Here is a 27,024-nt window from a genome sequence, read left to right as displayed (position 1 = left end):
CTCCTGAGAAAATGAACATTAGTGCAGATTTGCAACCCTGTTACCTGCAACGGCGCAAACCTGTTACTAAATTCAGAGTTACAGGGTTGGACCTCCTTCGGTTGACTCAGTCTTTAGAAACCTAATTGTGATTCAATTCAAAAATGTACATAATCTGAGATAGAATTTAGTCACTCCACATAATGCAAACAGGTTTCTGAAGTTTACATTATGAATTGTTTCCTTTTATTTTCTAATGGTAGTCCAAATGGATTATGGTTGCAGCAACTACCTCGGTGTGAAGACTACCATTAAATAAATAAAACAATTTACAATAGGGGACACTATATTAGGTTAGATGATTAGTTTTTCTCAGTGTGAAAAAAATAACCAAGTGCATCGATAATAATGTTCTAAAGCAGATGACAAGTTTTCAGCTATATGTTTTTAGCTCAGTGTTGACTAAAAGCAATGTTTTCAACCAAAGGGAAAGTTTCAGCAAAGTTTCTGTAGTTATTCATATTTATTCTATTTTTGAGGTCTTTTTTGACAGAAGGTATTAAGTGTTATTCCATTTGTTGTTACCATATTATTATAATTGAAAACAATCTTAAATTAAATTTGTATGATTGAAGAAGATCAAAATGCAGTCCCATGTGGACAGATAAAAAGACCAAATAGGATTTTGGACTTGTCCAGTATCCACTTAAATGTTCAGTTCTGTCACATAACGTGCAGTCATGGATGCGAACATTTTGGACAGCATGCAATTTTAATGTCAACAGCAAGTCAATCACGCTTCATCACAAACTGGTTCAGTGTAATTTGCCAGTATGGTTTGTTTTCACAGCCTGGTGGATGGATTTCTTCTACAAAGGCAAAGTGCTTACTGATGGCCGTTGCAAAAAAAATGTACAAAAATTGAGAGGTATTTTTGTTTTGATTTGGGAATCTCACATTGTTTACATATTTTACGTCTCGGGATATGGGAGGAAAATTATTTTAGCAAAAGGTCAAGGTCACCAAGTGATTTTTTTTTCAATAATAATTTGTGAACTAAAATTTAGAGAAGACTTTTTGCACTTGGGCAAGCTAAATGCTTCAGTTCAATTTATTTAAAAAATACTAAAAAAAAAAAAAAAAAAACAGTACACATTTGGTAGAATTTTTTTTTTCAGGAAAATGAGTGTTCACTATTAATGCGTAGACTTTGGGCTGCATTCAGGTTACCTTACATGCGACTTTTCATGCAATACCATAACGATATTAACTACATTCTGTGCATGTTGTGGTTGTGCATTTTTACATGAAGAATTAGCGCTTGCACCATATGACGGTAACATTTAAATACCACATTTCCATCCCATTCACTCATCAGAATATTGCCAGAATAGCGCCAGATGTTGCAGCATTAATAAGCCATAATACCAAGTCCTGCTTATCCAACCTTTCACAACTCTAAAATAACACTCATAGACATTAATGAGATGTAATTATACGCCAGGTTCTAATTCAGGGCAATCTGGGGATAATTGCATCCACGGCTTTTAACACTTGGTCGTCAAGTTGGCGGGTGAATGACTTTGCCTCTGCCTCTCGGTCTGCCCGTGCCCGTCTCTCTACAGTCGACAGCCGAGAGTGAACTATCGCACCTATCCACTCTGGTCGGCGACCTAATGAACATTTCTAAATGGCCATGACCAGCTGGTTAGGAGACTAATGTAGCAGCTATTAGCCAAAGTGGTTGTTTCCACACACACACACACACACACACACACACACACACGGACTGCAGTATTAGAGACAGAGGATGGGAGGACGAGGGTGGACGTTTTCACCATCTTTTCCCTCTAGGCACGCATGTAGAGTCCATACACAAAGACGGGCCATGGCTTGTTTATCTTTCACATTGTGCAGCAAACAAACCATGCGACAGATTCGAAACCATTAGAGTGCTTATTAGGGCCTCAAGGTGTGTGTGCATCTGATTAGGAAAATTCAGTTTTACTCAAGGTCTAAGCACTGCGGTTGCAGACCACTGACCATTGATTATTCATAGAGTCTGTGATTGGGTCCATTAATACGAGATTAGGGGAGGAACTGATGCTCACTTTGTGCGTGTGCGGGTGTGTGCGTGTGTATGCGGTGTTTATCTAGGGTCCATCACTGGGTTCAGTATAAAATAAGTATTGAGTGCATAAAGCAGACGGAGTAGTTAAGAGTCAAAGTTGCAAATACACTAAATGTGTACCGGACATGAGCTTTCGATAAAACCAAAGAGGTACGAGAGCGTTTTGTTCAAATATGACCAATAAGATTAAAACAATAAAATTGAGAATATCTTAAGCGCTGTCGTTTACAGCATACCGTAAGATTTCCACCTAATAGCATTTGTTCTCCAATTGAAACTTAATCTGGGTAAATGGTGCTTAAATGTTTAAATCACATTTACAGGCTGTCAACTCATCTGATGTTCTTCACATGGTCACCCTTCGTTTGAATGAAAATAAATTGGAGGCAAATGAGAAAAAAAGATTCCGCCAACAGAGACCGAGACGACTGCTGACGGCGTTGTAGCGCCCTCAAGTGGATTGTATGAGAACTCCAATCCAATGCAGCCACTGGCTGCTACTCTACGCTGCGGTGAGAGACAAAATCATTTATAGGCTGTGAATTTTATGAGAAACAAGTCATCATTGTAGATATTATGAAAGCGATCATCCTCATTGGCAGCAGAGATCATCGACAGAGCAGATGCCTCCATTGCTTATTATCCTCATCATCATTAGCGCCATCACCATTAACACCCTCATTTTTTTTCCACATAGAGGAAGATGGCTGTCGTATTGGTAAAAATACTGTACAACAGATATGGTGCGTGCGTAGAGGATTGATTGTAATGCAACAGGAGCTGCAGCAAAAAGATTCACTATACGTTCGTATAGCCCAGGATTTAAATGAGGGTGATATACTACTGAGTCCATTTATCCAAAACGTCATGGATAATTTCCTGGAGCAATCCAGATGATCTCTCACCACACACTAATGGAAAATACTCACTCCCACTAAATTGGTCAAAAACATATCTATTTACCACACAAACTGTTCCATTGTAATAAAACCCACATAGTCCAAATTTGGCATTCACTGATGTAATTTTGGAACCTACTCTCCATAATAGTCAGAAAAACTCATTTATTTGCATTGTTGTGCCAAGGCTGGGGGATTAACAGTGTTGCTTTGCTACCATCTGGTGGCAACTTGGTACCATTTGGGAGTGAAGGGGGAATAAGTGAGTTGAGGAATTTCATTTAGACAGATGTAGTCATTTACCACCATCTTGTGGAATTTCGGGGCAATTACAAACCCTTTCGGTGGGAGCTCTAATTGTGTACCTGCGGTTTGTTTTCAAATTTAAAAATGATTCAAAAGACTCAATGTACTTACAAGATATTATAATGTTAAATGTCCATTTACCCAAGACTGAGTCATTGCCAAGGACAATTGCTGAAACTCATCTTTCCACGGTAATTGTTAACTATTGAAACTTAAAGACCGTTTTAAATAGATAAGACTTGGTTGAAAGTAATTGGTGTAAATATGTGAAATTTACTACTAAAACCAGCAGTGATAAAACATGTCGGTTATTGGTAGCCCACCATTGAGTGGCTAACGAAGGTGTGCGATGCATATTCCTAATCCATAAACAGAAGGACATTACCTGCTAGAGAATGAGAGAAGGGCGGCATGGTGGAAGAGTTCTTAGCACGTCCGCCTCACAATTCAGTCCCAAGTTCAATTCCAGCTCGCGCTGGTCTTCCTCTGTGGAGCTTGGTTGTTTGTGTTTGAATGGTTGTTTGTTTGTTATCTGTGTGCCCTGTGATTGACTGGCAAACAGTTCAGGGTTTCCCCTGCCTACAGCCCAAAGACGGCTGGGATGGGCACCAACAAGCCGGCGACCCTAGTGAGGATAAGGAGATGGAGAATGAAAGAAATGAGACTGATTTTGTTCTTTGCTTTAGATCACTGGTATCGAACTCTAGTCCTGGAGGACAGGAGCCCTGCATATTTTCTAGCCCTCTCTCTCAAACATTCAAATGATTAAGATCACTTTCAAGATCCTGCAGAGCTTGTTAATCAGCCAACCATTTGAATCAGGTGTGCTGTGGAGAGACAAGCGGAAAACATGCAGGATACCGGCCCTCAAGGACTGGATTTTGACACCTATCCTTTAGATCAGGGGTGTCAAACTCATTTTTACTGTGGGCCACATTGTAGTTAGTCATAGTTTTGTCAAAGGGCCGAAATAATTGTTAAATCAAATAAGTATTCGAGTTTGTCGCACACTTAGCTAGTTTTGAAATCAGAGATATTGGGAATAAAATAGTGTTGTTTTGTTTTTTGTTTGTTTTTTTTCCCCAAGAAAAAGGTAAAGACAACTTCCAAGTTTGCAATTTTACCTAGAAACTTGAACTCAAATCAGCATTTTGCGGGCCACGTGACATGATGTGGCGGCCGGATCTGTCCCCCGGGCTTGTGGTTTAGATGGTCGTTAAAAGCTAAGGGGGGGAAAAAAATCGAGGTTATCACAGTAAATTAAATCTTAATTGACCTTACGTTGTTGTAACTTTATTAAAATCAGAGTTAAAAAAAAAAGGCTAACTAAAGGAACCTACATTTTGTGTTGACGGACGCGGCGTGACGTCACGCTGTCCGTGGTGCTGAATATATGACGTCACGCTCCTTTCGCGCGTGGCCTTCCCTTTTCCCGGTTTTGTTGTTGTGTGCTAACGGGACTAGCAAAGAGCCGAGGGTCCTCCATCAGCTGACGGAGGCGGACAAGACCGCAGGCGGCAGTGAGGGGAAGCAAAAAGCGACAGAGCGAATACTGCCAGGCCCTAAGATACAGGAACGCGTTCTCCGAAAGCCAGTAAAATGTCCGACTTTGACAGTAACCCGTTCGCGGACCCGGACTTTAACAATCCTTTTCAGGTAACTAACGAAATAGTTGCTAGCATGCTAACCGTCAAGCTGCAGCTTTAGCTTCAACACATAGCTGCGTTGCACGAACTAATAATCGCTAAACATTTTTAAGATTACCCTTGCATGTAAATGTTGAGGCTGTGTTCACAATACTGTTTGTGTCAGTATCAACGTACCTAGCTAGCTAACCGTAAAGCTAGCTACAGGTTTTCCCCAGTCGGCACTTGGCTAGGTAGCACAACCGGCTACCAAGAAGCAATTAAAGGGATTTATTACAATACAAGGCCTCCGATGGAAGACGACTGTAAACTGTTTACGGTTGTATGTAACAGTCGTTTTACTAAAATGCTAGACTAGGTAACGTCAACATATGTCTGTAAACTAGAACATTCTCCTAGCTTAACATAACGGACTTAACTGAGCTTACCTTCAGTGCTGCAGGTTCTTGATTTCGAAGTTGCCAATAAAATGTAAAAATCGCGCTTCGTCCCACAGGTGTTGGCGCTTTGCAACACCAAACTAACCAAATTGACAATTGCAAACAATAGCTTTGTCAACTGCAGTATTGCTCCTAAGTATAAAATTATTGCGCGCTCTTGCCCGTTAAAGGTGACAAGCTCCCAAGCTCAGCTAACCCAAATTGTTTTGATTGAAGCCACCTTTCTTAGCAATTTCGAAGGTTTTCGATGGCACAAAAGTTGGCTTGTGATTGGCTCTTCAGGGCTATGGTGGTACGCAGCCATTTTGTTTGCATATGTTTGCATTTAGCACAACGACGTATGGGTATACTTAGAACTTTTACTATCGGCTGGGCTCATACATCATAGTAAAAAAAAAAAACGAAGACCAACAGAATATGAAAAAAAAACAATGAAGCTACCGGACTTTAAGGTCATATTTTAACATGTTCTATGCTCTGTTACATAGCGCAAATTCAATAATAAAAGATGCATGGTTAGATGGAGGTATGTTTAAACAGATTGGTTATGCATGCTGATCTAAATGGGGCCACGACATGCATTTTGACCGCTTAACCTCGCAAGAGTCGCGGGTGTGCTGGAGCTTGTTTCAGGCAGTGGGCGGGGTACACCCTGAGCTCGTTGCCAGCCAGTTGCAGGGTTCAAAAAGATTAATAACTTTTTGCACTCACAAATACATCAAAGGGCAATTTATTGTGTCTAATTTAGTTACTCTGCATGTTTATGGAATGTGGAAGGAAACCATACGGAGGATGTGGGTTCACTTCTGGCACCAGCTATTCTGTTTGGTGTTTGCATTAACACAGGATAGGCGGTGCCTCAGACAACCCGCATGGACATGGGGAGTTAATGCAAACTCCTGACAGGATAGCTGGTGCCGGGAGCGAGCCCACAACCTCAGTATACTGAGGCGAACGAGCTAACCTGTCTGCCACCATAATTTCTTGACAAATTTGAAGCCAATGAACGAATGCCATCCAACATATCATTTTTTGGGGGGGATAAATTGTGCGCTCCATTCTGTGTTTCAGGATCCCTCCGTTACACAAGTGACCCGTTCCACCCCTCCTGGTGGTCTAGAAGAATACAACCCCTTCACAGATGCCAGAACGGTCAGCTGAGCTTCTGTCTTCTTTTTGCGTTACTAAATATTGCTGTTCATCTTTGTGTGTGAGCATTTTATATACTTCAGTCTTATCACTTTCAAATTCCTCAATCTCAGGGGACTAAACTGACAAAAAAGGACTATGGCCTAATTACTTAAAAGCTAAGAGATTGGTTTTATAGGCTGCCCCTGGAAATGCCCCCAAGTCTGCTCCAGCACCTTCGCAGAACACACAACCTGCCATCATGAAGCCCACAGAAGAACCCCCGGCTTACTCGCAGCAACAAACGCAGGTGCAATATCGGTTATTATTTTAGCTTTAAACAAATCCGTCCATCCATTTCCTACTGTCGCTTGTCCTCACGAAATATAATATCAAATCAAAGGGCAGTTTACAGTGTCCAATTTAGTTACTCTGCATGTTTTTGGAATGTGGAAGGAAACCATACGGAGGTTGTTCCAAAATACCTTTGATACAAAATAGAATCTAACTTGATTAGAAATACAGTTTTTATGGTTTGTGAACACTGTGTGACTGTTGCAGGACCAGGCACGTGCTCAAGCTGATTTGCTGAGAAGGCAGGAGGAGTTGGAAAGGAAAGCGGCTGAGCTGGATCGCAGGGAGAGAGAGCTACAGTCTCACGGAGGAGCGGGTCGGTGAAGCCATCAATCTGTCGCTGCTGTTACTAAAACCTTTGAGATTGATTAGATTTTTGGCCAAGGTTTTTCAACAAATACTTGTTCTACTCGTAAATTTTACTTGTAAATTTCTTACAGAGAGATCAACTTTTTTTTTTTTTTTTTTTAACTTTTACACGAGTCTAAGGTTTCAATGCTCAGTAGAATTTTTAGCTACCCTACTCGTCACTGTATATGAGAAAGACATCATCCATGCATTGGCAGGTCGTAAGAACAACTGGCCTCCCATGCCTGAGAAATTCCCTGTAGGTCCGTGTTTCTACCACGACATTGCAGTGGACATTCCCATTGAGTTTCAGAAGACTGTAAAGATCATGTACAACCTCTGGATCTGTAAGTGAATCCATCCACAGGAATAGGAGGTGTTACTCATTTGATATTGTCATTATATATCTTACTGTTGTTTTTCCACCAGTCCATGCTGGCACACTGTTTGTGAACATGTTTGGCTGCTTGGCCTGGTTTTGCGTGGATCAAAGCCACGGCGTCGACTTCGGCTTGGCCATGTTATGGTTTCTGCTCTTCACGCCTTGCTCCTTCGTCTGCTGGTACAGACCGCTCTATGGGGCTTTCAGGTGAGTAAGTGCGTGTCTCTGTTGCTTTAACGTTCTTTAACATTGTTATTCGCAAGGAAGTAATTGTCGCTTCTCCCAAATCAAATTCAAATCACCAAACTGCGCCGCACTTCTCCCAAATAATGAAACTAAAGAGAATTACACATTGTGCAGCTAAAACAAGTGCATCATGTTGCTTTGCATTTAGTGTGCTAGCTTTATGCTAATGTTTACACTTATGTAACTTCGAGCAACTGATATTTTAACAAGTTGTGCAGCAACGTATTTCGCCATGCATTATCGCAATTCCAGTTATTTTTTATCCTCTACAAAGAACTGGGACATCTATGATGTGTCAAAGTCCACGTACACTGGGGGTCACCAACGTGTTGCCTGTGGGCACCTAGGTAGCCTCCACGGACCACATTTGTAGCCCGCTTGCCTGCTCTAAAAATAGGTCACAAGTGAATGTGACATTGTGATTGCCTTAAATCTTGCAGTATTCATTTGAAAATGGTATTATTTGCAGAAGCTCACGGAGGTTGCATGTGTAATTCCATATTGTTAGTCATCTTTTTAGGACCTTGTTAAATCATTGTTGATTATTAGTACGAGACATTTTGTTAAGCGTATTCACATAGATGAATCTATTTAATAGTAATATATAAATGACGCTAATTTGATCAAACCATTTGCCCTTTCACATTTATCACTATTGAACAAGTAGCTCTCTGTGTCAACGACATTGGTGACCCCTGATGTACACGCTATTGGTGATGACCAGGATACAAAACTTTCTGTCTGGTTGCATTTTTTTTTTTCCAGGAATAAAATAATATTGATTTGATTATAGTATGTCTTTGCCAGGTGATATTGCCCGCAGGTGTCCATTTAACTTATGCCTAGTGCAACAAATACTACTCAATTGTTTCCATTCCTTTCATTCGGAAAACTCCAGCTATCACCATTGCCACAAGTACCTTATGTGAGCTTCTCTGTCTACATTACAGAAGCGACAGTTCCTTCCGCTTCTTTGTGTTCTTCTTTGTCTACATCTGCCAGTTTGGAGTTCACGTGCTCCAAACGATCGGCATCACCGGCTGGGGCACATGGTGAGCGGGTTGCGCAGCTATGCTCGACAAGCGCGCGCTTGAAGTTCTGACACATATCAAGCCATTGTTGTTGTTTTGCAGTGGCTGGATCACAGCTCTAATGGGCCTGAATACCAGCATCCCGGTGGGCATCATCATGCTACTTATCGCTGCACTCTTCACCACTCTCTCTGTGGGATCACTCATCATGTTCAAAAAGGTGACACACAGATAAAATTGGTGGTACCAGTTATTGCATATCACTAAAGTTTACCGCACTTCTAAGAATGTCCACTGTGAGGCACACTAGGCAATGAAAAGGATCCTCTAAAATATCGACGTGCCATATTTTCAAAATGACTTCAAATATTATCAGCTGTAACTCTTAGAATTTTACAGAAAGCAAGTTTGTTTGACTAGTACAGTGCTTCTCACTTATATTTTGCAAAGCCCCCCAGGAAACGTAAATATTTTGCTCCCACCCCCAACTTGCCACGCCAACCATATATAACATTATTACCTGTAAAAATTATATAATTACAGTATCCCTAAAACGGCATCCTTTTAAACAACGGCAATGTCATGGTAATAGTGCAATAAACATACAAACTACCTTTACGAAAAAGAAAACAATAGCAAGGTCATTTACACTTAGCATTCTTGATGTTTCTGTTACTTCAGTTGCAGATTATTAGCGCATTAAATTATCATTGCATGTTATTTTGGAATTTAAGAGCCACGGCACTATAGCTGACCTCCGTAGACACAGTAGCTTGTGAAGCAACGTTATTTTTCTTTCAAAGCTGATTTCAAGCATCTACGCAGGTACACGCGTTGTATCGGACAACCGGCGCCAGCTTTGAGAAGGCTCAGCAGGAGTTCGCCACCGGCGTCATGTCCAACAAGACGGTCCAGACGGCGGCGGCCAACGCCGCTGCAAACGCCGCTTCCAACGCCGCGCGCGGGGCCTTCAAACCTCATCCATAGACGCGCACTCTCACTCGCACACATGCAGATAGGGAAATCCGTCCCTGCTCAATCACCCCCGATTTGCTAATGTCTTCAAAAAATGTCTTCACTCTAAATCTAACCCCTTAACTCACCTTGCAAGTGTGCTTCCTGGCCCCGAATGAGTCAGGCTTCCTTCTAGTCATTTCCATTAGCGGGATTTACAACCCCTCACCTAAAAATAAACCCCCCCGTTCACCTTCTGTTCGACTGGACGGGTCAGTAACTCCGCGGCGAGATTGAGTGACGGCATGACGTGTGCAAGTTGAAGCTTACTCAATGAAGTTGCTAATTCATTAGCGCGGTGTCTCCCAAGATGTGAGCTGCATGTCCACCGGCTGTTTGACGGGCGCCCGGTAATAGGGAGAACGACTCAAAAGACCGTGTGAGTGAGTGTGTGTTGCGCGTGACATCATTTGTCTTCGTAGCCCGTCGCGCGCTGAAAAAAAAAAAATCCGAAGCTGCTATCAATCTGGTTGTGGCCTATTGCTGTTTTCTCATAAAGGAGACTCACACTAGACTGAGCAAACAGGCCCGCCTAAAAGGGAGTGGACGAGGGGCGTACGTGACGTGACCTGCCTTGAGAAATAGATGAAGTGGTATAAACGTATGATTTTTTTTTTTGTTTTTTATTCAGTGTTAAGTGATTGGCATGTGATTGAATGACGCTTGCATACACAACCTTTACACAACCTTTGTTGAGCCAATGCACATATTTTGTTTTGTTTGAAAAATTACACTTAACACCGCCAAACGAAAACAGTGCAAGATACTGAAATAATTGATCGCCTTGTCTCACTTCAAAATCAACTCTGAAATCTGGGCCTGTATATTGAATGCAAAACGATGACTCTGCTGTAAGATGGGGAACAAGTGGATCCGCAACTTAATTGTTGTTAAAATCTTATCGGAGAATTTCTGACCATTGGTTGGGAATCACTGCCTTTCAAAGCCGTACAGACTATGTCACACACTGGATCACACGCTGGGGGTGGGGGGGGGTCGCCAAACAGTGAATGGCTCAACTGTTATTGTTGCAAATGATCAACTGGAACTCTTAGCTAGTATTAGAATTCTAATCGTGACATAATAGGTTGACGCTAATGAAGTGTTTTTTTTTATAGCATATTTCTTCTAGTTCTTATTTATGGCATAATTTATGTTCTTTGTTTTACATAATGTATTACATGAAGCAACAGTGTGCTTGTGTTCACCGGAATGACCGATTAAAGACAAATCCCTCAAGTGTTATTCTACTGTATGTCCTCAAAAGCTGTGCGAAATCTACCAAATGTCCATTTTTTTAATATCAGTTGGTGACGCGTTCTTTTGACATTTTACTTCTCAAACAAAGGAAGGTGTACTGTATTGTGCAAGCCGGTCTACACTTAAAAGAATGTGAATAAAAGAAAAAAAATGTTGTTTTAGACCTGTGACCATGTTACTTCACTGAATCAAAAGTGTAAACTTATTTAAGAAGACCATACTTGTACATTATGTAAAGATGATCATTTGAGGCCCACTTTAGGAGAAAAAAAAAAAAAGAAAATTTAATGCACTCTTGTCTGGCCTTTGTCGCATGTGAAATAGTTTTCAGTTTTGTATATTTATGGTATTAACATGAAATAAAGATTTGAAAGAGTCTGTGGACTTTTTTAGTTTCTAATTAGAGCCCATTGCTGGATTTACAACTCTTGCCATGACACATACTCTTAACATTAACTAATAATGTGACCGACAAGCGACACAACCGTATTTAAAAAATGTTTTGGAGATGTGGAAGTCAAATAGAATCACAGATATGGTTGCACGTGTGCACAGCCTCATAATTGGGTGGGTATTAACCAACCACATTAAAACTCATGGTAGTAAACTTCAGATGTCCTCAAAGTCTTTTCTGGCCAAATGATGGTGCTCAAAGTTTGCAAGTTTCAATAAGGAGAAGGATGTGAAGTCATTTTAAATTATGCACTCCCATCATCAAATTTGGAGTTTGTAGTCATATATCAAAACCATATTCAAAGCTTTGTGGATTTTTTTAAAACAGTCCATCTAAGATTTATTTTTAGAATTGCATCAATGTGCAGAGCCTGTGAAGGACAGGTCACGGGGGTTTCAACTTAATTTGTAAGCACAACTTCGCTTAGTGGCCACACAAGGATTTGCACTTGAAAATCAATTAGACCTTTTCATTATGGCTACAAAATGTATGATTTATTTTATCACCTTTAATGTTTAGGTGTCAATATTTCTTTAGGCATACACTTATGTTTAAAAAAAACACTCAAATTGTCTTTCTCCACATTAACATCAATAATTCATTCATTCACCAAAACAATAACTTCTTTGTTAATGTAATAACAACAAGAACCTTCCATTGACTCATTTCCAGTCTTACTCAGCCGCTCACTTTCAAAGAAACTCCTAATTGATCTTATTTATCGCAGAAGGCAAGGCGTGCAATCTCATGCATCATGGCACACTACCGTGTCGGAGCAAGTCACATTGAGTGAAGGAGCCAAACATTGTTCTCTTGCAAAAATGGCGCCGTGTACACTATGAACACAATGAGCAACCATCACGGATGACAGAACTACAATCTTTACTGAAATCAATACTTCTACAATGTCGTAAATCATTCTAGTGGATACATACTGTACAATGGTGTTAAGTGGTCTGCATTGTTTGGTCCATCTGCTCACTCGCCGGCCGCAACCTTAGATACACCTGCATGATCAAAGTGTGATTCAATTCAAATTTCAATTTCCAATTCAAGAACCTTTACATCGATAATAGTATCTTTGATGATGCTTCACTGTAAATACAATCACAATAATATTGTTTGGCTAATAGTATAGCACTTTTACAGTGTCACATAAAACTTGACCTTATTAGTCACACTCACACTTCACAGTATAGATTTGACTTCACATTTTGCGTATTGGCATAAGAAATGTTAGACTGGCAATTGGCTAGTAACCTGAATGAAAATCTTCAAAGCATTCGTGATAGTTCTACTGAGACTGTAATTCAACATTTTCCCCACTAGGGAGGGAAACATCACTTGTGTTTTCATCATTCAATCGACAGCCTGTAGCTCTGAATTTTGTGAGAAGTCATTTTCAATATAGGATGCCTTTTTTGAGGGGGGGGGGGGGGGGGGGGTGCTAGGATAAAGAGAATATCTTAGTTTATCTTGAGATACACTTTTCCACGTTTTGTCATCTTATTCCTCCATTCAAAATTCTGTTACTCTTACCTCAAAATTCTATACACTATACCCTATTATGACAATGTGAAAAATGGTTTTGGGAACAGTCTTAGAACGTATTAGGAAATAGAAAACAAAGGAATCAGATTCATACAAGTACTCACATCCTTAGCCATGAAGCTCAAAATTGAACACAGGTGTATGTTTGAGCTATTTGTACAGCTTAACCCGAGTCCAAATTCAGCTGATTGGACATAATGAGGAAAGGCACGCAATTGTCTAAATAAGCTCCCACAAAGGACAAAATGTGGAAAAAGTGAAGCGCTGTGAATACTTTTTGAACGCACTGTAGGTTTAGGTCTGTTGTATTCGTTTTACGCTAGATTGTGCAGGTGTACTAAGTCTGATATGCACTTGGCCAGCAAATGCGCAAGTCTCTTTTTCCTCAACCATCTAAGATAGAAAACCAAACGTTTGGGAAAATAAAAATACAAAAATACAAGGCCTCCTGCTCGTGTCAACAAGTCCATGCTCCTTCCAGTGAAGATAACTCGCTGGGGTCACAGCACACAGATGAGACTCTTGCCCTCCTCGATCTCCTCCTGCACCTTGTCGCTGGAGGTGGCGATCTCAGCCTGCGCGGACAAAACGGCGCACAGGAATGCGGCCAGGGTTCCCCCGATGGCCGCGTAAAAGGCCCAGCCCAGGGAGCACTGGGCCGACCGAAAGGGGGAGGCCTCTGGCCCGCAGTAGCCGGTCACCTTCTCAGAACCCCAGCCTGCGGGGTAGAGCATGAGGCCCACTAGGAGCAGGAGGCCTGGAGGGAGAACACGCGGGGTGACTCGGTGTATGGAAACAACAGATCCTAGATTAGACTAACCCTTTAGAAAATTTGAGACTAACCTGGAACCTGAATAAACGCTATAACAAAGTATTTAGCGGTCGTTTTTCTTCAGGTTAAAAAAGGATAACGTTTTAGGTATACATATACACTCTTTCTACATAATAATCTTATTTATAGACAGTGTGGCCGGTGGGGGGCATGAAAAGTTTTCAAGGAACGTCACCTACAGTACTTACCGGCAATGGCCTGCATCAGACCGCAGATGTTGAAGATGCTTTTCCTCAGGATGCTCTGAAAGCACATGCTGAAGACGGAGACGCAGGCCACCACTGCGAGCACTAATATCCCCGCTGCCAGAAACAACATGGCCGCCCGCCAGAATCCGCTGGCCACCTCGGCAAAAGTCCCGGCGTACGGGCCGCAGCTCACCCCTCCTCCCCGGGTGGCGAGGCGCAGGCAGCGGTTGTAGAGGCCCAGGGAGGGCCGGTACTCCCCTGGATTGACTCCGGCCCGGCTCACGCTGGAATCGGAGCGAGGGAATCCCAGCAGCCAATCGGGGCTCATGAAGGCGATGAGCTCAGCGAAGGCCACGAGGATACTGAGCAGCGTCCACAGCATGGAACGGCATGTTACAATCACATGGCACATGGTTGCACTCTTGGAATCAAACTTTTGGCGATGACTTCTTTTCCTTCCAATGATCCGAAAGGAGAATAATTTTTTTTTTAGTCCTTCAAGCAGAGATTCACTTGCGATGCTCTCAAGCAGCCTATAAAGTAGCAAAGCAGCTTCCCTCCTCCATGGCACATTCAGTAACTCACACCTACAAACACACAAAAGGTGCACGGAGGTTAGGCCACGTGAGAGTCGGAGACGTAAACAAGCGCCTTCCCGGACCTAGCTGATTCATCCGTCTTTTGTTGTGTTTGAAAGTGGTGACATTTCCATCCAGGCTTCAGAACGGACCATGACATTCCCACAAACTCTGCTCTGCTAGCCAGCTGCGAGCAGCGCTTGCAGATGTCCACCGACTTGATGAATCACGTTCACGCACAAGCCAGCTCCATCCTGCCGCCGTATTAGTCACACACATTGTATGACTTGGTATCGTTGATATCCGGGGTTAGGCGGTTAGGCCTCCCGGCATTCCACTGTGTGTGACATAAGTCACAAGCGGCAAGTCAACACATGACATCAACTGGAGCGCCATTATTCTATTCACTTAAGTTTGATTTAGCGTCAGGGGAGTTTTTATGGAAAGCATTTCTTGGTCTTATCAAAGAAAAATTTTTTAAATGATGTTTGTTGTTTTGTACAAGTAGAGCTGAGTAGAGCAACCAATTTAAATCAACATTACATTGCAACAGAATGATTATTCCTCATTGCGAAGACTGCTGTTTATATATTTTGCCATTTATATGAAATGAAAAACGTTTTTTTGTTTAAGGATTTTTTAAAGTATATATATATATATATATATATATATATATATATATATATATATATATATATATATATATATTTTTTTTTTTTATTCATGGTATTCCTTTCTTTAGTTATACACTAAAGTAATCAATTGCTTTAGTGAAATTATTTTTTTCTTTATGATTTTGATGCTTTAAAGGGACACTGTGTAAGATTTAGACAGTTTTTCATTAGAAAGGAATACATTAAATGATTATAAATTTTAAAAAAATTGCAAATAAATGTATTGTTAATGGCCAACAGTATGTTTTGAATATAATCGTAAGTCTAGTTATCATTAAATTTTATTACTTTGGGGGTGGCACTTCTTTGGAGGCTGCCATGTTTGTTATAGCTACCGACAATGGTAAATACAGCACGTCCTGTTGTCCATAATGAAAAACTGTCTAATTCTTACACAGTGTCCCTTTAAGTATTAATCTACAATTCAGAAAATTGCATTTGAGGGTGTTTCCGAACTTTCGACTGGTATTGTTTATCAATTTACTGTTTAAACAGGTGTACCTGTAGTGTTTAAAAAGTGTATCCCACAAACTAACAAGATTTGGGTTAAAAATAACCCAATTATGGGTCATAAACTCAATATTTGGCTAAATTTGACCCCAATTTTTGTCTTTCGTTCAGCTCGACACCACTTAAAACTGGGTTGTAGTGTATAAAATAACCTCACAAATTGGGTTCTTTTGAATAAAACAAGCCAGAATGCTGGATCAAACTGACCCAAAAACTTGGTCGGTCCTCTTTGACCCATAACTGCGTTATTTTTTTCACCCAACTGCTTTTGGCGTGAAGGTTCATTTGAGTTTGACGTTCGAGCGCCTCAATCCAAGCGTAACTCCTCCTTCCAAGTTCCCCGAGTGTAGCTAAAGGCAGGGAAAGGAGAAGGGAAACAGTACAGTCACTGAATAAGGTTTAAGATTGAAGTAAATATGTGTACTTCAGTAGTTCTACATCCGAGGCGTGCCTGTGGCATGTGCAATTACAATTAACTCATCTCTCTGCCATGCAGGAAACGTTCAACGCATTTCTCCGCAATGCAGCTTTTTTTTTCAGGAAAAAAAAAAATCTGCGATGCGCTTAAAGCGAGAGATGAGGCACGCATTAGCGAGGGATCACTGTATTGTCATATTCTGGGATATGATTTACTGACCGACTTCTGTGTTTGTCCATCACTAGACTCCGAGTATGCTCCTCAAATGAGAAAATTGCAGAGTTAATGTTGGTTGGAGAATTAAACTTAACCCCGTGACATTGTTGAGATGCCACTAATGATGTCTGGCATTTTTCTGATATCAGAGATGCTTCAAGGTAAAGGGGCTGAAATTCCATAGCTGCAATATGAAGTCTTTTTTTTCAGCTTTATCTGCGGTCACCCGCGATAGAACAGCAAAACAAAACATCTAAGCAACAAGTATGACCATTTTTTTTCTCCCTCTTTTGATGGGTAGCACATTTTACATCGTGATTGTCTACCAAACTTAGGTTGTCTGGATGCACAGCTGTTTAGGTCAGACCATCTTCTATTCTGGTCCGCACAAGCCTTGGCGGACGTCGTCAAAGCATGTGGTTGAACACAGTAGCAATCACACCTACTCAATACACAATGACAACACAAAAGCCCAGCAGACGGGCCAGTGAATCCCATCCAAACAGCTGGGTTGCGTATATACAGATTAACCCAAGCACAAACTCTTTTGCAGGCCTGCAATTGAAAAAAGTGAATCTTAATTCCAACTATTTTAACTGCAGTCGCCCATGACGTGCATTTACAGATAACTGAGTGTTTCTCAAATAATTTCTCAATTAAAAAAACGTTGTGCAAGAAATATTCTGTATATAATTTTACACACAACCAAATCTCAGTTTGTTTAAAAAAAAAAATCATAAAATACATAGGGCAACATAAATTAATCATTCATGTGTTAAATATGACACCCATTCAATTTCTGGAAACACAGACACTTATAACAAGAATTAATGTTGGTATAATTTCACCAATTATGCCATGCAATGCATTCTGTGAACCCAGAAGGACTTTTTTTGTTTGTTTGTTTTTTAAACGAGTATACAGTATTTACTGATAACTCCTGCAATTTGTGGGGAGTATGTACTAGGCCATCCCCCGAATAGTGAAACTCCATATATCATTGAAATACATTGGGAGGAAACCATGCCATGAAACAATGGCATTTTATTAATTAATCATCAATTCATCAATCTGTGATTTTCAGCAGAAAATTGACAACAGCTTCACAAAATACTTATCGGTTTGGTTTCTCCATTATTGTTGTTTCACAAGTTTGGTGCAGTTCTTCGCATAATGTTGAGTTTTCTAAGAGGATTTTAGTGTTTTACCAGTTTCAAACTTCCTTTGTCAAAATATGCAAAGCGGTTTGACATCAGTCATAATTCCATACTTGAAACTGAGCAGCATTATAGTACATTTTTTTTAATAACAATCAGGAAGCACCAACAGTTTATCAATAATTTTCAAATCTTTAATGTGTTATATACTGTAAGCACTTCCAGTGCACACTGGAGATGTTTTGTTGATATCATCCATATCAGATGCAAAAAGCCCCGAATCAAAGCAGACTCTGTGTCTTTTTCAGATTCCTATCATCATTCCTTCACATCTCTGGAGTCGTATTGTATGATTGTATTTTTGCCCAGTGTGTCTTTCCCCAACTCCACCGTGATGCTGACATAGGCCGATGAAAACACTTGATACCTTTCGAGATGGATATAGTACGTGCAACGTGGAACCGCTCGTTCTCACAATCCTGCAGTGACACAAGTCTCGACTCGAACGCGCAAGATCATACGCGCGCGGCGGGGCCGCCGACGCCCTCGCAGCATGCTGCAGTCAGCGGGCCAACATGAACATTGCTTTTAGAAACAAACCTGCTCTGGTGGACTTTGGAACAACAATATCACATTTTCCAGTAGTACTGTGTAATGTTGACAACAGTGCTCTTCCATCACGTAAAAAACCGTTCTGGATGGTTTTTATCCCAGTTTATTTTTTTGTGAGGGCTTATGAGCCATCATTTAGATGTGTTTTTGCTTGTACTTGTACAGAAAAATATCCGGCCTACCATTTTCTTGAGCCGATTATCCTCACTGCATGGTGGCAGTGAATGCAACTCAAACTAAACATTAAAACAAAGAAGATTACACGTTGTTTATAACAACTGCATAGATTTGACAATAAAGTCTGTTTAACGGATATGTGATTAAAAAAAACAGACCAGGGACAATAATTTATTTAAGAATATTTATGTTTTTATGAGTGTGTTTAAGGTCAGCAGAAAAGGGCCCAACTTTTGGGTAAGTCTCAAAACAGTTGATGTCTTTTACACTCGCTTAGCCACAAGCTGAATTGTACTAATTAAAAAAAAAAAAAAACAAATAAATTCGGATCAATCATTGATGTAACACTTTTGAATACTATTACTAATATAAGACTGTTAATTATTGCAGTTTGCAGTGGTGAACTCATGATGTAATGTTTGAGTATTGTGCTTATCTCATTGAAAATGAGGCACAGAATTAGAAACAGCTGTCTGTGTGAAGCATTTTGGTTCTATTCCTCTGCAAGCTACTGTTGTAAGATTAACGTGCCTAGCCCAATCAAAATGTAGTATTGCTATTTTAATGTTGATATAGGTCTTGCGTGTTTTTGCAGGTTTGACTAAAAAGTGCCCATTTAGTATAGAATTTGTCAAATGCAAAGTACCCACATGCTGATAATAAGACCAAAGGTGGAAAATAAATTAGGGACTTCGAAGATCAAACAAAAGAGAGGGTTCGGAGGCGCTGCGTCACAGCGCAGTAGAATTGATCTTGTGCAGTCCTTCTCCGTTCTCCTCATGCATGAGAAAGAAAAAAATGCCTTCTCTCCTTCTTTGTGTATAGTTTCTCAAAAATGTCCAACTGGTGAACCTGGCAAGAGGGATTCTCAGTGTGGTGTCTCCAAGAACAGTTCAATTATTTGATTTTGAGGTTTAAATTTGATCTTTAGACATGACTTCTTTTTTTTTTTTTGTCATGTACAATCATTAAGCATGAGCTCAAAAAGTTCCACTGAACCATGGACACTATGAATGTGCTGCGAAATTGCACCACAGCCAATTAGTGTCTTGAAGCTCCCCAAGTTAATCACCACAATTATATTGGTAAATTTCACCCCACTTAACCCCGCGAAAAAGATTTTAAGAACTGTGAATTACCACAATGTTTTTTTTCAGTTCTATAAAAGGGGCGAGCTCAAACCAAATGGTCATTACGCCGATGTCCGTCCTCCATCTGGGCTCAACAGCCTCAAACCAAAACCACACCAGAGTCTGCGTTAACATCTTATATCACTGACACACAGCTACTCAAATAAGACACCAGGAACTGTTTCCTCTTTGCTTTACACAGCACAGCTTGTTTCACGAATCTAACGGGCAATTCACTTGGAGAAAACATTTGGTAAACAGACCAAGTTTATCCTGGCTTTAGTCAGCTACAGTATGAGGTCAAACTGACCTTAGCAATTTGAGTGCTAGTGTAAAGGAGAACAAAGGCAGGGCCTTGCTTGGTAAACTGAGTCAACAAATGAGAGTTGTAGTTTCCTTTTGTGAGCTTAAACCAGAAATGAGCAGTTAACTAGCTTACTGTATGTAGGTTAAATGCCTTGCTTTCAGTTACGGCCGTTGCAGCTCAGCAATGAATATACTTTGTTGTGTTTAACTTAAGCACCGTTAAGCACGGTCAATAAAGTGATTTTAAGTGCACTGCCAGTGTCTCAATTCATGACCATTTGTGGGGAAATTACAATGCATTCAAAAAAGCGGAGTTAACTATTATTAACAAACTAATATTAACCACTGTGTTGGAGCTCATTTGTTTTGATGGTTTTTTTCTGATGTACCCCTTGAAATGCACTCACATTTAGTCATTGGCATTAGGTGCTTTAAATTAGTATTTCTATTGACATTTAAGATATCCTACTGTGTGGGTGGTCACTGAATGCCTCTCCAGTCGACGACGTTTACGAGAACAGTACTCATTCTTTGTTTTCTTTTGTTTTGCTTCTGCACATAGCTTTTGACCGTCAAATGCAAGCAGTTTCTTTTTTTTTTTTTTTTTGAAAAACCTGTTCAAATAAACTGAAAATCAATTGACACGATGTACCTCGCTATCACATAGGCAATGTACGACCAGAAGGTGCATCTCGCCATGATCTGACTTCATTTCAATGATTTGTCGACACTGAAGAAGTAGTTCTAGTTCTGGTATGACGTAAAATGAAAGTACAGTGGGCCCCCGTGTTACGAGATTAATCCGTTCCGCGGTTGGGCTCGTAAGGCGATTTCACCGTATGGCGGGCAATCCAAACCTATGTTAAATAGGTAAGGCGTTTAGAACCCCAGGTAAAAACATCAAAATTGTACATACATATTAAAAATTGGTATCAAAATAGTATAGCAAGTGCTACGTATATATAATACACATGTATACAATCAGAGAACAGCATAAATAAAAAATATAGAAAGGATTTATTTACCTTTGAGTGGTGCTTGTTATGCCCATATTCCCTAGTAAGGTTAGCCTAGGCTAGGCTAGCTTTGTATTTCTTGATTTTCTCCAGCTTTGTTTCCATATAAATCATCTTCTTACTTCTCTCTTTAACATCACTAGCAATCTTGGGACCCATGGCTTTAAAGATTTTCAACTTTTAATCAAATGTGTCCAACACGTAGGATGAAAAAAAATTAAAATAAAATCACTGCACACTTTCCCCAATGTCACGCTGAGTCAAATCATGCAGTACTGTCACATGCAAGATGTTGCCATACTTAGCAACTTTTCCAACCCTTCCAGCAATATTTAATAAGCAATAAATCTAACAAGGTTTTGTGGTGTTATTAGAAACGTCATCCAGATTCGAATGAAAGCTGCATACACAAAGCCACCACTATCCGCACTTAATAGCCCCATACAAGCAAGTTAGTCAGTGTTCATTAAATGACCTTTTCAAAAACAGCATTGAAGAGCTGTTCTTTTTTCTGCTTTCCATGAAGATCCGCTGTTCTGTTCAGATAAGACTCCTGCTCCAGCAACATCCACGTTAATCTATTCAGTTGATACAGCTCTAAAGTTAGCAGTCCTTCCCTTTTCTCTGACATACCGTATGAGATAAAACAGATGGATTAAACGCTAAAGTATAGTAGAAACCATACCAAGTGAACTCTGTTTGCCAATCGGGTTCCTATTAGTTATAAGAGCAAAGACTACATTCTTCGGGCCCAAATGAAACAACGTGTTTTGGCACGGCCGAGCAGAAGGCAAGCCGTAACATCAGGAGGAGAAGGACATCTTTGCCCTGCAGTGATAACTCAATAAGGAACAGTCATCACAGATCATCTTAACAAAATCAACCAAAGCACAAGCATGAGAAAATAAAGCTTCTTCTGATATAAAACGTCCATGTCGCGAAACAAGACATGCATGTGGACCAAATAGCAGAGTTTCCAAGTTACAAATAAATCAGAAGTAACCAACTTCAAACATTGGCTTCATTAGCGTAGTTAAAAGGTACAGTTTATGGTATTTGGTGCTTGTATGCAAATAGTTGGACCAATGGGGTGCTTATCCATCAGTCATGTGTGAGATTGCACAACCAAGTAAAACAATTTCGAGCTATCCAGAGTATGCCAGGAAATGTGCCTTCAAGCAAACTGTTCAAATTTTGGCCTGAGTGTGAGTTCAGAATAAGACCATCCCCACATTGCGCTTTTCCTCTCATGACTTGGCACTTGTGCTTTTACCCTTTTGGAGTATTTAATAACAATGGTTCTTTGGGAGGAAGGGAGAGGGGAGGAGTGTTTTTTTTTTAATAGTTCACTCTCCATGAGCCATTGTTTGAATGCTTGTCTCCATTTTTATCGAATCCAGAAAATCCACCATACATACTTTTCAAGAACCTGAACTTAATCAAACGGATTGAAACTTCTATTCATACATAAGGTCAGCCAAATTGATGCATACACATATCAGTTAAAGGAAAGGTTGCATACATCAAGCATTCTACAGTACGTGGCAGCCCCTCCCCCATAAATAACGGAGAGGTAAAGTTGTTGTAGACGGCAAGAAACCGTCTGGCCTTTGAGAAGAAATTGAAAATGCATGTGCAGCAAATTCACTAGACATGCTGGTCAACAATCGCTAAGCAGTAGCTCACTTCACACAAAATGGCGGGAAATAAACACTCACCACCGAGACCACCTCTTGTAATAGTAGAGTTCAAAGGTAACTTGTATTATCTTGTAATTTCTCAAGATTAATGCACGGGTATACATTGATTTTACTGACTATAATTCCTCTGATATGTAGCTTGTGACACTGAGGTTATTGTATGAGGTTATTGTATTTGAGGTTATTTTAAAAGACATTCCCACATCTCATTAGCATGCACATGTCTGCGTATGTGTGGGTGAATTTAAGAGAGCGCTTGATCCGGTGCCACTCAGCCCAACAAAAGGGAGCTCAGAGGCCCAATGACACCGCCACCCCCGTCTTAGACACACCGCCTCGATCCCAGAATGCTCTCCTTCATCCTCAAAGACGGGCCGCCTCAACCTCTAACCTTTTCACCGGGTGCCGCAAGCTGGGCCCCTCAATGCCAGCGGCGACTTGGCAGTGGCCCCCCCTGCACTTTGTCACACACAAAGCCCACTCAGTGACCCTCACGCGAACACAAAGGCAGGAATGACCCGGCCGGGTCTGTCTGGAAAAGCAGAAAATTCGCACACTTCAACAACTAACTACTAACGCAACTAAATACCTAACACGAAAGTTAAGTTAACCTTGTCAGAGAGAGAGGGGGGGGAATTCCAAATGTAGTCATTTTGAAATAGTAGCTTGCCCTTGAACTTAGCAAGAACAAACACGAGCGCTTTCCTGGTTTTGTTTAGTTTTGCGATGTAGTAGCACTTCCCTTTGCAACACGCACAGCTCCATGGGTGGCTACGAAAGGCGAGCGGGTGGTGCTGGGGGCTCTGCTACTCAAGGACGTAGAACCATGGTGGAGGAGAAAGAAGAAAAAGGAGGAGGCCAACTATAGCTGCTGTGTAAATTAGTGAAGAAACATTTTTAAAAAAGAATCAGGACTAGGGAGCATTGAACGCTTGCTTGTTGCGTGCACTTTGACTTGACTTTGAAACTATGCTGGAATATCCATTTAAAGTATGAAATTTTAAAAATAGGAAATTCGACAAACGCAGAGACAAAAAACGGACTCTATTCATGTAGACGCCACACCTGCATTGTGGGGCAAATGAGAGAGTATCATGATTTTTGCAAAGCCTGCTGCAGGTATGCCAATCTGACCGACTGCTCTCCACCAAGCTCGACATATGCAAAGTGAGTGTGAATTTTTGGAGATGCACACAAAAGATTAAGAAAAATATCATCACGCACATCCACATTATTATTAATGTGCTTGCTTTGTTTTTTTTGTTTGTTTGTTTGTTTTTTAATTGATGATGTCACCTATCTTACACAATAGAAAAAAATGCACCAATAAATAACGGTGATGTCACACCATGTCAAAATGTTTTCATAAAACGTAGAACTATTTTAATTTCAACTATTCAAAAGGTGGCTTCCTGATGTAAAAGAATGTACTTTAACATAATCAATCAAGTAAATTGCATTTCAACAGCTGAAAAGATTTCAAATATGGAAGACAAAATTGAGCACTTTAAGAATATTAAACATTGTTCCAGTTTTTTTTTTGTTTTTTTTTTCTTCAGCACAATCCAGCAGTGGTGAAAAACTGCTCGCATAGCATGTTAGGATAATATTGACAGTAAAGTCAAATTACTGCATATTTTTGAAAGAATAGGCTATTATTTCCAGCACATGCTGACATCTTTGTGGTTGTGAAGCAGCACCCTCCAAGTAAATCTTTTGAAAACAGATATCTTTACTTTGTAAACCTTAAAATAGTGGCAAAAGTGGAAAGGCAAGAATTAAAGAAATACTGAACTTTTTTTGTCATTTTGAGCAGTAAATTAATATGAATATTTTGTCTACAATTACTTCAACAAATCAAATTATTTTTCATGAACAATTAATACAGTGGGCCCCCGGGTTACGAACTTAATCCGTTCAGCGACTACGCTCGTAACTCGAACTGCTCGTATGACGGGCAATCCAAACCTATGTTAATTCGTGAATGCGTGCAACCAAACCTATGTTAATTCGTGAATGCGTGCAATGCGTGCAAAAAACTTTAGGTAAAAACATCACGACTTTATACACATATTAAAAATGAGTAACATAATCTACTGTACAGTTAAATTAAACAACATATACAAAGGAAACATGATATTTACCTTTGGAGCAACGTGACTTGAGCTGGGTGGAGGCGGAGGGGAGCAGAGACCAACACTGATATGCTATTGCTCTTACAATGTCACAGTCACTGTTTCAGTCACGGTGTCAGTCACGGAGATGCTAAAACATATCATCCTCTTACTTCTTCCTTTACCGCTACTAGCAAGTTTAGAAGCTATGTCTAACAAATAAAGTTTGCAAAGTCTTCACAACATTCCTTCCTTCTGTTTTTCACTCATTTTCTATCCTTCCTTCCATCCCGACCAGCTGTGCCATCAAGCTAGATAAAGGCGTTCGGCCAATAGCATATCGGCATTTCTGTGATTGACGTGACGCCGGCCAATAGCATCTCCGTGAGTGAGACCGGGTGACCTTAATCGACCAATAGCATATTGGCATCTCCGTGACTGACTCCGTGACTGACACCGTGACTGGACAGTGACTGTGACGTTGTAAGAACAATAGCGTTCACGTTACTGTCACAAGCGTCAACTGCTGATTTTGTTGACGCAACTAAGCGAAAATATATTTGCATACACAATGGCCGACATGTCCGATGTTCGTAAGACGAAAGGTTTGCTCGTAAGTGGGGGACAAAAATCTCCGTAGTCCACGCTCGTAAGTCGAATTGTTCGTAAAACAGGGTGTTCGTAAACCGGGGGCCGACTGTACTTTAAAATCACATTTTACAACTTGTCGACTGAAAATGAGATCACATGCTTAAAGGGACAGTGTGTAATATTTAGACTGTTTTTCAGTGAATAAGTGATAAGTTAAATGAGTGTAAATTTCAAAAACTTGCAACCAAATGTGGTTTTAATAACCAACAGTATGTTTTAAATATACCCATAGGTCTAGTTATGATTACATTTCTTTACATGGGGGTTGGCACTTCTTCGGGCAGCCATGTTTGTAATAGCTACGGACAATGGTAAATGCAGCACCTGCAGCACCTCCTGCAGTCCATAATGCAAAACTGTCTAAATCTTACACACTATACCTTTAAGGCTCTGGTAGACAAATCACAGCTAAGCATGTGAACGTCAAATGACCAAACCCAGATAATAGGTGAGCAATGATTGGTAGTTACCTGAACATTGAGTGAATGATGTTGTTTTTTAGTTAACAGCCAGTGGAAAAATTTGGGTTTGAAAGTAATAATAGTACATGAAATAATATGAGTTATATTAGTTCTATTATGATTTATATAAGACTATTTTGTTCCAAAGTTCTTTTTTTAAAATTTTTAATTCCAAAAAAGTAGAATTTAAATTATCTGCTAAATTAGAACCCCTGTAACAACAACGGCAACAGATTCACAGAATCCTGATATTCCCTTCAGGAAGTTTTTGTGCTGTCATCGCCAACTATGTTTGTGCGTGTCTAACAACCACCAAGTACTTATATTCAAAATTGTATCAGTTGGGGAAAAAAATCATCAAAAAAAAAAAAAAAACACTGATAGGTAGCTACAGTACAGCAACACATTGTTTTTGGACAAAAAAAAAAAACTAAACCAAAGTAAGTGGAATTAGAACGTTTTTGTTTGTTTATTTGTTTACTTGATTTACACGCCCTCATTGTGCATATTAAACAACCCTACTCACTGGTCATCTATAAAACCTTTTTGTTTTTCCTTTCACTTCATAAGATTTTGCCTTTTTTCATCAAGTTTTAGCTTCGTTTTTTTTTTTTTTTATTGTTTTGAAATGTTTTGCTGTTATATTTTTTGAAGTACATTACTCCATCACTTGCTGGTTTTGCTTTGAAAAGATGACTCAAAAGTACAAGAGTCGAATCATAATTCCCAAGCAGTCTTTTGGACAAATGTGTACTTCTACTTCAGTATTTTGTGAATAGATACTTTTTTCGCCCCATACATACATTTGGGATACAATAGACTGTTACGATACAATACGAAAGGAGATTTGAATATCTTTAAAAATACAGTACATTAAAATCGAACCTTGCTCGTTACTGTAGACGTTCTAAACAAACGTCCGTTGAAGAGAAACATGCTTTCATTTGTTCCATACCTATCAAAGAGAAGGCAGAGTGGAGACAAGAACCTGCCGCCAGTCGACTTCTCCACGCGACGGTTGCAAAAAAAAAAATAAAAGTGTTGAAAAAAGGTGACTTCTGTTGTTTTGTCTTGGAAGAAACTCTGATCGGTTTTCCGGTAAGAAGGTTGTTTCA

The 27,024-nt window shown here is 40.1% G+C and overlaps 2 protein-coding genes and 1 long non-coding RNA gene across 7 annotated transcripts in view; 1 reads left to right on the top strand and 2 right to left on the bottom strand.

Annotated features, from left to right (window-relative positions):
- The window catches only part of LOC148429607 (uncharacterized), a 13,726-nt gene extending 8,029 nt beyond the window's left edge, over nucleotides 1-5,697 (bottom strand). Inside the window, exons 1-4 of one of the 2 annotated variants that reach the window (XR_015866172.1) lie at nucleotides 5,390-5,697; nucleotides 4,656-4,804; nucleotides 4,440-4,538; nucleotides 3,701-3,940 (exon numbers count right to left, since the gene is read on the bottom strand). This is a non-coding gene — a long non-coding RNA (uncharacterized LOC148429607). The remainder of the gene's footprint in view (nucleotides 1-3,700; nucleotides 3,941-4,439; nucleotides 4,539-4,655; nucleotides 4,805-5,389) is intronic. The other variant, XR_015866173.1, reaches the window with a different exon arrangement.
- Nucleotides 4,730-11,542, top strand: scamp1 (secretory carrier membrane protein 1). Its single transcript, XM_088419681.1, has 9 exons — nucleotides 4,730-4,971; nucleotides 6,473-6,553; nucleotides 6,729-6,839; nucleotides 7,091-7,199; nucleotides 7,450-7,578; nucleotides 7,661-7,820; nucleotides 8,810-8,911; nucleotides 8,993-9,110; nucleotides 9,716-11,542. Exons 1-9 carry the CDS (start codon nucleotides 4,915-4,917, stop codon nucleotides 9,875-9,877), a joined length of 1,029 nt encoding a protein of 342 aa, XP_088275807.1. The 5' UTR covers nucleotides 4,730-4,914; the 3' UTR covers nucleotides 9,878-11,542.
- LOC148429605 (LHFPL tetraspan subfamily member 2a protein-like) lies at nucleotides 11,540-27,024 on the bottom strand. 4 transcript variants are annotated; one of them, XM_088419691.1, is made up of 4 exons: nucleotides 26,865-27,007; nucleotides 14,851-15,104; nucleotides 14,190-14,776; nucleotides 11,540-13,926 (listed from the first exon to the last, which is right to left on the bottom strand). In XM_088419691.1, the coding sequence occupies exons 2-4, from the start codon at nucleotides 14,925-14,927 to the stop codon at nucleotides 13,670-13,672; spliced, it is 921 nt and encodes a 306-aa protein (XP_088275817.1). In that variant the 5' UTR covers nucleotides 14,928-15,104; nucleotides 26,865-27,007; the 3' UTR covers nucleotides 11,540-13,669. The 4 variants fall into 4 exon arrangements, with proteins under 4 accessions (XP_088275817.1, XP_088275824.1, XP_088275841.1 ...); XM_088419698.1 differs by lacking the exon at nucleotides 26,865-27,007 and adding an exon at nucleotides 16,215-16,229; XM_088419715.1 differs by lacking the exon at nucleotides 14,851-15,104 and having other exon boundaries at nucleotides 26,865-27,024.

This window comes from Hippichthys cyanospilos, chromosome 1 (assembly GCF_059441005.1).
Source record: "Hippichthys cyanospilos isolate Australia breed blue-spotted pipefish chromosome 1, RoL_Hcya_1.0, whole genome shotgun sequence".
In the NCBI taxonomy this organism is placed as follows: Eukaryota; Metazoa; Chordata; class Actinopteri; order Syngnathiformes; family Syngnathidae; genus Hippichthys; species Hippichthys cyanospilos.
Note: the sequence above shows the minus strand (reverse complement) of the source record. Positions and strands in the feature narration are given on the sequence as shown.